Here is a 10,622-nt window from a genome sequence, read left to right on the forward strand (position 1 = left end):
TACATTGGTCTACAGTGATATGTAGTGATAACAAGTCTTGTTCAGTGCCTACACACATGTTGGGAGGCGAGACTGATTTAGTTTAGTTTATTTAGCACATTGTTGTAAAAATGTGTATATAGAAACCATACTTATCAAAGAAAACAAGTTGTTGTGCAAGGAAAGGAAGAAGCCGGCCGGCTTATTTGGAATCCTTTCCTTCATGGAAGAGGTCATTAGATAACAAGGATTAAAAGTTAAATAATACAATACAAAATAATACAAGTTTGCAAGGGGAGCAGCGGTGCAATAAAGAAATAAAAACACAAGAGGAAAAAGACAATAAAACAAATTTGTAAAGATTACTAAATCTATGGACTACAGTAAGGACGAAATTAGATATTGATTTTCTTTTTGAGTTGATAGATTGTTAAAAGGATTGCAGTGAAGATTTATATGTAGTCAGATTCTCTTTTTGGCGGGCGCTTTAACATGACGGTCGTTGTTATGTTTTGTTCTGTGTCCTCAGAGTTACGTTCCAGCACTGCGGATGTTTTTCTTTGAGCTCTGACCACAATTCAATGATTTGGTCAGGGCTTCGTTTGTGAACCAGCAAGATCTTGTGGTAGGCGCATGGCTGCTTTTCTTCTTGATTATAGAAGTCAAATGTCAGAAAGGCAGGGTGGTGTATGGGGGAGGCCTTCAATTTAATCATACACATTCCCACATAGACATCATCAATGGGGAACAGGTGAACCGTTTTGGATACTTGGTTAAGAAGTTTTGTCAACTGGCCTGAGTATACCACCCCACCCCCACCTGGGTACGCAGGGTATAAGCCTTTGTAGAAGCTTTCTGGGACAAAGTATTTTGACTTTTCCACTCTGATAGCTGTGAATCCACCTAAAACCTGTCCAACCATGAAGCCTCTCATGGCTGTGGATTTTCCCAGCTTCTCCTCTTGGTCCAGGAGGTAGTCCATCATGGCCGGGGTGTTGACAAACACGTCATCATCTCCCTTAAAGACGAAGCGGGCCTGCTTGCAGTGCCGTGAGAACCAGTCCCAGAAGTGCACATCTTTTAAAGTGAGATTGAAGAAGGAATCTTTGAAGTCCCACTGTAGGATGTCTCCATAGTGCCTGCTCTCCAGCTGCAGTAACTCCTCAAACAAATCCCCACCCGGCTCTTGCTGGCTCTGTTTGGCTAGCAGGAACACCCTACGGACGTAGCCTCCACTTTTGCCTACTTCCCCTTCCACATTTCCATTTTTCCTCTGACCTGCCATCCAGCCGACCTGGCCCCATGTCTGACGAATGACCTGTCGTCTCCCAAAGTTTATTGCCACAGACTTGATGGCCAGGAGAAGCAGGGGGGACTCCTTCTCGTCCTCTTGCCCAGCTCCACAGGGCATGCTTGGCAAGATGAGGTTGGGGTACTCCCTTCTATGCATTGAGCTCACAAACGCCTTCATCTGCTCTGGCAGTTTGCCAAAGTCGCTCATGCTGGTTTTCAAGTCTCCAATGGCAGAAAAACTTGCCCTCATCAGATTTGTATAACTGCTGTTGATTCTTTTATGTTCCCTTGTGGTTCTCCTGTCAGTAAGGATGGGATTGTTATAGCGGTCAATCACCAGTTGGAGTTGATTCCAGAGAGCACCCCCATGTGGTTCATGGTCCCAGAATCTGCTAGGTAATGGGGCAAAGCCCTCATTTCTGTAAGTCCCCGGGGCAATGAAGTGGGGTTTTTTATTCAGACCGGGTTGACTGTTAAGTGTTGTTGCGTTTGTAATGCTTGCCATATTGTAACACAACATCAGGCCAACGTAGACGAATAGCAGGCTCAGAAGAAAGCATGGAGTGCACAGACAGATCAGGAGGTTCCACCAGCGACATTGGACCTTTGCCATTCTGCTGGAGGGGACAGAATATGTATTTGGTTAGTTTGGTAATTCTTGAGTGTAAACTCCAGCACTGGTTCTCAAACTTTCTCATGTCAAGGACCCCCAAATTAATATGTATTTGACCACAGACCCCAGTCTGAAAATATTCTGTGCCAGGGACCCCCATACAAGATTTGTGTTGATATTATGCAGATTGCAGACATGCAAAAATGTCACTTTTCAGCTACAGTCACCTTTTTGAACCCAAATAGGGCAATTGTGTGACACCTGACCCGAAAGAAAACAACATGTTGTCACCTTTTTTCACCTCGGGCTGTTTGCATGCCTGAGTTTATGTTTTAAAAATATTCCACATTTTGTTAAGATTCTTTGAAAATAGCCGATCTACAAGCTCAAAGCGTGTCACATCGCGGTGCATTGTGTGCTTGTAGATCGGCTATTTTCAAACAGCTAGTGTATATAGGTTTAAAGTGGTTAAACTGATTTGATGCTACATTAACTAGTTTAGCTGGGGACCCCATGGAACCCTCACAAGGACCCATGGGGGTCCCTGGACCCCACTTTGAAAACCAGTGATGTTACGTTTACATAAGAAAGTCAGTGACTTGTCTACGGTACTTCTTACCAAGCCACAATGGTGCAATCACCATGATGCACATTAACCTCAATGTACCTCATTAACCACAGAATCTATTTTTCTCTACGGCAAAGAGATTTTGTGTAGATGGAAAAGAAGAGGGAGCCTAGACCCCTGGTTATAACGAGCAGCGAAGTATATACATACTAGGGTTCAAGTGGTTAAGAATGGCAACTATGCATTTATTAAAAAACAAAAAAGAGATCCAAAGTGCTCAAGCAAACCACATGCTATAGTCTTAGAGAGTCAAAGGAATAGCACAGTGTTTGTACTGTTGTTCGTGGTAGCACAGGTTAACAGATGAATTAAAGAAACTACTGGTGCCTTTGGGAAGCACAGTATCTCAAGAGGAGTAATTATAAGTGTAGTGTCTAAAGTCCTATACTTTTAGGCACTACTGGTTGCCGACAGCTAGGGTTGTTTCGACGTGTGATGAAAAAGACTGAAGTCCAAACCATACGTAAAGTTCATAAATAAATGCTTTTATTCTTATAGCTTTTGTGCCAATCACTCCAGCCTACAAATAATAAATACAATTAAATATAACAGTTAAACGTAGGGTGGATAAACCAACAGCCCTCCTAAACACAGTCAAAAAACTGTTTGACTCCTATCAGCAACACCTGCCCTTGATTACAGACAGGGTTAAATACCCTGTAACCCTGGCAACCTTGGCCTTGACCAAGCCCTGTGGTGACATCATCAATTTAGAAACAAAATGGCTCAAATGGCTCTTACAATAAGATTAGAGGACAATGTTGAATGGAAAAGGAATAGGAGAGTCTGAGAGACAGGATAGTCCATGATTATAAAGAAACAGCTGCTAGAGTAGTGTGGATAAAACATCAAATACAATGTGATTTATCTGGTATGCTGACCTTACTTTTCAGTCACAAATAAGATGGTTGGATCGGTGTGCATTAAACGGCATTGAAATAGAAATCTTTGAAAAAATCTTTGTTTACCTTTTCGGAAATTTTCCCTATTTTGATGAAGAACAATGCAACCGGTAGTGCTAACAGTCTGTCATCTTGTTGTCTTCAGAAGAGGATCATTCCAAGTAGAGGAGACAGAGAATTATCCTTACAGTATGTACAATTAGTTGTGTTAACAGATGACAGCCAGTGAGTTGAAGTTTCTGTCTGAAGTTAGTGACTACAACAAGCTTGGTTTGGGGTCGTTTCCATTGGAGACAGACTGGTTACATTCCGGTGCATACAGGAAACACCCACTGACCCAACCGAGAGAGTGAGTGCACCGACTAGTTATTCATCATTCAACAGGTAACCTGGACATTCATTTCTGGAATTACAAGCACGTACAATCCTTAAATTATTTACTGAAAGCCACCATATTTGTTTTCCTCAAGAATTGTAGGTAGTGGACATTATAGAAGTAAAATTAAAGTTGAAACCATTTTACATAAAGTCAACATGACAATACCTTTCACTAGCCAAACACTAAGGCATGACAGAAGTTGTATAAGAAATGTCTGACATTCCACATTAGTATTCCACATTATATTTTCATATGAGACATTCTAAAACCTGCATTATTTTGCCCTGTTAAATGTAATGACTACCGTAAATTTCGGACTATAAGCCGCGACTTTTCCCCAACTGCGACTTTTTCGACCCTGCGGCTTATATAACGTGCGGCTTATCTATGGATTTTTACAGCTAACGGCCACTAGGGGACCTCCTAAATCTATGGATTTTACACCCGCGGCTTATAGTCCAGTGCGGCTTATATATGTTCCAAACATTCAATTTAGCTGCTGCGGCTTATAGTCAGGTGCGGCTTATAGTGCGAAAATTACGGTATTTAAGGTATTTTTGCTACTTTCCTTTTGATATGATCTTCTACAGTGGTTCTCAAAGTGGGACCCCCAGGGGTCCTTGACGGGGTTTCAGGGGGTCCCCAGCAAAAGAATGTCTCTACTATTTTTTTATCTACCATCTACCGATTGATTGATTGCACTAAGCTTGTTTAAAATGAGATCCCCACGCACACAAATCATGATGACATATAAGAGACAGACAGATATACACAGTACTATACAGAATGTCATACAATCAGCTTACAGGTTACTGGTATGAAAAGTAAAAAATATGTACAAGAGAACAAAAATGAAAAGTTCAGGGAAGGGGGGTTGGTGGGGGGGGTGGGTTAGGTTAAGACTTTGACAGGGGCCATTTTTGAATTGAAGCCTCCTGAAGGTGTATCTACTACTTTATCCTTTTGTCATCAGTTTCCTGCCATAGAGTGAAAAACTGCAAGTAGTTTCAAAATATGAGATAGTTTCATAAGCCGTTGTGGTACAATAGTCTGTGGTTTGCAGAACATACTGTAGGTGTCTTGTCCCATAGACTATTCCCCCCTCCCCCCTCTCCCCAACATATATCTCTCTCTCTCTTTGATGCTATTAGTTGCAGCCGCTGCCATATGGAAATTGCCATAGTTCATAAGATTGTAATTTAGATGTATTTAAGATTACTTGTTCAGTCCCAGCATATCCTGTTTACCAGTTCGTAGTTGGGAGCATTCTCGGACACTCTGAGACAGTGGGCACTGGGAGCTATTTGAAATCATCTGGCAGTGTACTCGGCTGCAATGCTGATAGAATATTTTGAGCTGTCCTCTGCTTCCACTTGATGTTAAAGCTCCTCATTGCAGCTCAGTCGCAGCAGCCATTTTGCATTTAGGGAATCCACTTCAATTCTCATGGGAAACCACAAATGGCATGTGCTAATGCGTGTCCCATTGCCCTTGCAAATTTTTCCCATACTTGATAATGAACCTTTACCTTATATTTTCAAGCAGTCACTGGCTTAAAAACTCAAAGATCTTGCTAGTGAACTGCAGGGATGGAACAAAATTAATCCCACATGAGTAATTCTGAGACAATATAATTTCTGTAATACTGGGACTTAAACAATTTGCATGTTGATTTTACCTCTGCAAATGCGTCTGTGAAAATGAATAAGGCAGTAATTTCAGATTGCTAACAGTATATAGCAGCTAGTGCTTTGCCTCTGGTTTAACTCCCATTGCATTACATTGAACTTTGTTATGTTGACTTCAACTTTCAAATCACTTAATTACATTCCTCATTTTATTACGACACATTTGCTTACAAAGGAATACATATGTGACTGTGACTTGTGTTGTGAGGGCTATGACTACCCCTCAACCAAATCAACAGGTGGTTGTAATTAAAAAGCACGGTGTTGTAAAAAGAAGTCTCTTAATTTGTCTCTTCATTTAAGAGTAATATCCAGGAAGAAATTAAGGTCTTGGTACAAAATAGTTTTATTCCAAATGCACTGCAGGGTGAAACTGAATGGATCTTCACAACAGTATCTATCCGTTATCTGGTTAACTGGCCCCCTATATATGATAGCTTACATGATAAAATGTCATTTGAAAACCTTTCTTGAGTCTCATTGTAGTGGGAGAAATACTTTCCTTCATCCTGTTACAGAGATCACCCATTCTTGAGAATCAGGACAAAACCTTTATTTTTATTAATTATTTTATATATTATTCAATTATGCGGGGAAAATATATTTTAAAAGATCAAAGTGTTGACTATTACAAATGTAGACTAGGCCAACCTCCCACAGTTCTTTTTTTTGGCATATCTGAGTTGACATCTGACCGAGTCTGACGGAGTTGAAGAAATTCTGTTTTTTTTCCTGTGCATTCCACAGCACAGTCGTAGTGAGTTGACAATGTATTTTTCAAAGTGGCTTAGGTTCTATTAATGCCAATAGAATTGCACTTTTTTATTTTATCTTTTTATTTTTTGTTTGTTTATTTTGAAGGACTGACGGAGTTGACATTATGGTTGGGACACACCAGATAGTAATATTATTTAGTGCATTTATCAAAAAATAAAAAGCTTACCAGAGCTTTTGCAGGTTCTCGCCTTTTTTTAAACCCGGAATTGAGACAGGGGACCTTAGAATATAGCTAAAACCTGTTTATGCCTGATTAAATGATGTTTTTGTAGAAATCTGACGGAGTTGACAACGATCTTGGACACAACTTTAAAGGGCAAAAACCTTTAAAAAAAAAAACACATTTAAAAAAAAATGGCAAAAGTACATTCTTACACCTATGTTATCAATACACATGATTAGGTTTTTTTTATGCTTTTAACAAAAAATTGAAGTTGTGAAACCTTGTCTTAGACAAGGGTGGTTAGTGCAAGTTTAGATGTAAAAAAACAGAAACCAGACCAAAACATTGTATAAATCTTATGTAATTCATATATATAAATCCTTTAAGAATATATTTTCAACAAACTTAAAAAAATAATATTGTGTTAATAAATAATCATTTGAAATGTTTTGGTAGGACATGATTTGTCCCAATTCTCAAGAATGGGTACATTATGTCTTGTTCAGTGCCTACACATCACATGTGGGGAGGCAAGACGTGTGATGTGTCATCAGACAAATACCTACTGTATGACAAACTGTATGACAAACACTGGCAGCGAGAGAAGAATTAAAGTTTACATAGCATACAGGACACAGTTCCTGTTTCTGTGTGAGATTGATTGATTGATGTACTTTATTTAGTAAGACATGAGAACAACAGTACATGGAAGTACAAATTCACAATACAAGGTCTACTAAACTGGAAGGCTCATAAAGCACTAAGCTTGTTTAAAATGAGATCCCCACGCACACAAATCATGATGACATATAAGAGACAGACAGATATACACACTACTATCCAGAACGTCATACAATCCGCTTACAGGTTACTGGTATGAAAAGTAAAAAATATGTACAAAGAAATATATAAAAAGTTCGAGGAGGGGGGAGGGGTTAGGTTAAGACTTTGACAGGGCCATTTTCGAATTGCAGCCTCCTGAAGGTGTATCTTTAGGGCAGTTTTGAAAGTGAGTAGGGTTTTACACCCCTTTACTCCTTTTGGTAGGGCATTCCACATTTTTGTTGAATAGCATGAGAACGAGTTCATTCCCTTTGTTGAGCCAAATCTGGGTTGAACATGATCCGTGGAGCTGCCTCTGGTGTTATGATCGTGGACTTCAAGAGAGAGAGAGAGTGACGAGAGGTAGTTTGATGAAACATTCATCTCCTTTGAGAGGTTAAAATATTCTACAACTACTGTACACTGTTTAGTGTATATAAAATTAACTCTTTATTACACCCTTTTAGAAAATGTATGCAGATATAAATAATACAGTACAAATACAGATGTTGGTAACCTATGAACAACCTGAGTTGTTGAAGATTGTTAAAAGGATTGCAGTGAAGATTCTAATCAGATTATCTTTTTGGTGGACGCTTTAACTTGACGGTCTTTGTTGTCAAGTTTTGTTCTGTGTTCCTCAGAGTTGCATTCCAGCACTGGGGATGTTTTTCTTTGAGCTCTGACCACAATTCAATGATTTGGTCAGGGCTTCGTTTGTGAACCAGCAAGATCTTGTGGTAGGCGCATGGCTGCTTTTCTTCTTGATTACGGAAGTCAAATGTTAGAAAGGCAGGGTGGTGTATGGGGTAGCCCTTCAATTTAATCATACACATTCCCACATAGACATCATCAATGGGGAACAGGTGAACTGTTTTGGATACCTGGTTAAGAAGTTTTGTCAACTGGCCCGAGTATACCACCCCACCCCCACCTGGGTACGCAGGGTATGAGCCTTTGTAGAAGCTTTCTGGGACAAAGTATTTCGACTTATTCACTCTGATAGGTGTGGCTCCACCTAAGACCTGTCCAACCATGAAGCCTCTCATGGCTTTGGATTTTCCCAGCTTCTCCTCTTGGTCCAGGAGGTAGTCCATCATGGCCGGGGTGTTGACAAACACATCATCATCTCCCTTAAAGACGAAACGGGCCTGCTTGCAGTGCCGTGAGAACCAGTCCCAGAAGTGCACATCTTTTAAAGTGAGATTGAAGAAGGAATCTTTGAAGTCCCACTGTAGGATGTCTCCATAGTGCCTGCTCTCCAGCTGCAGTAACTCCTCAGACAAATCCCCACCCGGCTCTTGCTGGCTCTGTTTGGCTAGCAGGAACACCCTACGGACGTAGCCTCCGCTTTTGCCTACTTCCCCTTCCACATTTCCATTTTTCCTCTGACCTGCCATCCAGCCGACCTGGCCCCATGTCTGACGAATTACCTTTCGTCTCTCAAAGTTCATTGCCACAGACTTGATGGCCAGGAGAAGTAGGGGGGACTCCTTCTCGTCCTCTTGCCCAGCTCCACAGGGCATGCTTGGCAAGATGAGGTTGGGGTACTCCCTTCTGTGCATTGAGCTCACAAACGCCTTCATCTGCTCTGGCAGTTTGGCAAAGTCGCTCATGCTGGTATTCAAGTCTCCAATGGCAGAGAAACTTGCCCTCATCAAATTATTATAACTGCTGTTCATTCTTTTATGTTCCCTTGTGGTTCTCCTGTCAGTAAGGATGGGATTGTTATAGCGGTCAATCACCAGTTGGAGTTGATTCCAGAGAGCACCCCCATGTGGTTCAGGGTCCCAGAATCTGCTAGGTAATGGGGCAAAGCCCTCATTTCTGTAAGTCCCCGGGGCAATGAAGTGAGTCTTTTTATTCAGACCGGGTTGACTGTTAAGTGTTGCTGCGCTTGTAATGCTTGCCATATCGTAACACAACATCAGGCCAACGTAGACGAATAGCAGGGCCAGAAGAATGCATGGAGTGCACAGACAGATCAGGACGTTCCACCAGCGACATTGGACCTTTGCCATTCTGCTGGAGGGGACAGAATAAGTAGTTGGTTAGTTTGGTTATTCTTGAGTGTTAACTCCAGCAAATTAAATATGTATTACATTTATATAAAATTACTATGTATTTGACCACGGATCCTAGTCTGAAAATATTTTGTGCCAGGGACCCCCATCCAAGATTTGGTTTGATATTATGTTTAAAAAATATTCCACATTTTGGCAAGATTCTTTGAAAATAGACAATCTACAAGCTCAAAGCGTGTCACATCGCGGTGCATTGTGAGCTTGTAGATCGGCTATTTTCAAACAGCTAGTGTATATAGGTTTAAACTTTAAAGTGATTAAACTGAATTGATGCTACATTAACTAGTTTAGCTGGGGACCCTATGGAACCCTCACAAGGACCACTGGGAGTCCCCGGACCCCACTTTGAAAACCAGTGATGTACAGTATGTTACGTTTACATAAAGTCAGTGACTTGTCTACGGTACTTCTTACCAAGCCACAATGGTGCAATCACCATGATGCACATTAAGCTCATTGAGCCCATTAACCACAGAATCTATTTGTCTCTACGGCAAAGAGATTTTGTGTAGATGGGAAAAGGGAGGGAGCCTAGACCCCTGGTTATAACAATTAGCGAATATATACATAGGGTTTAAGTGGTTAAGAATGGCAAGTATGCATTTATTAAAAAGCAAAAAAGAGATCCAAAGTGCTCAAGCAGACCACATGCTATAGTCTTAGAGAGTTAAAGGAGTAGCACAGTGTTTGTACTGTTTGTGGTAGCACAGGTTAACAGATGAATGAAAGAAACTACTGGTGACATTGGGAAGCACAGTATCTCAAGAGGAGTAATTATAAGATTAGAGGACAATGTTGAATGGAAAAGGAATAGGAGAGAGTCTGAGAGACAGGATAGTCCATAATGATATATAAAGAAAAAGTCTTTGTTTACCTTTTCTTGAGGTGGTGGCCACCTCATTTGCTGAAAATGTCCCTCTTTTGACGAAGAAAACCGGTAGTGCTAACAGTCTGTCATCTCCAATGCTCTGTCTCCTCTACTTGGAATGATCCTCTTCTGAAGTCAACTAGATAACAAAGACAATCCCGGGTATTATATACAATCAGTTGTGTTAACAGATGACAGCAAGTGAGTTGAAGTTTCTGTCTGAAGTGAGTGACTACAGTAAGCTTGGTTTAGGGTCGTTCCCATAGGAGAAGACAGACTGGTTACATTCAGGTGCATGCGGGAAACACCCTCTTTAAGACAACAGAGAGAGTGAGTGCACCGACTAGTTATTCATCAATCAACAGGTGGTCTGGAGATTAATTTCTGGAATTACACGTACAATCCTTCAAATCTTTACTGAAAGCT

The 10,622-nt window shown here is 40.8% G+C and overlaps 1 protein-coding gene across 4 annotated transcripts; it reads right to left on the minus strand.

Annotated features, from left to right (window-relative positions):
• Positions 1–383: 383 nt before the first annotated feature.
• On the minus strand, positions 384–10,408 carry LOC308075529 (N-acetyllactosaminide beta-1,3-N-acetylglucosaminyltransferase 2). 4 transcript variants are annotated; one of them, XM_080415463.1, is made up of 2 exons: positions 10,203–10,408; positions 384–1,886 (listed from the first exon to the last, which is right to left on the minus strand). In XM_080415463.1, the coding sequence occupies exon 2, from the start codon at positions 1,883–1,885 to the stop codon at positions 485–487; it is 1,401 nt and encodes a 466-aa protein (XP_080271589.1). In that variant the 5' UTR covers position 1,886; positions 10,203–10,408; the 3' UTR covers positions 384–484. The 4 variants fall into 4 exon arrangements, with proteins under 4 accessions (XP_080271589.1, XP_080271590.1, XP_080271588.1 ...); XM_080415464.1 differs by having other exon boundaries at positions 384–1,889; XM_080415462.1 differs by lacking the exon at positions 384–1,886 and adding an exon at positions 6,938–9,266.
• Positions 10,409–10,622: the final 214 nt, after the last annotated feature.

Source organism: Gymnoscopelus braueri (assembly GCF_963280865.1).
Source record: "Gymnoscopelus braueri genome assembly, chromosome: 20".
In the NCBI taxonomy this organism is placed as follows: domain Eukaryota; kingdom Metazoa; phylum Chordata; class Actinopteri; order Myctophiformes; family Myctophidae; genus Gymnoscopelus; species Gymnoscopelus braueri.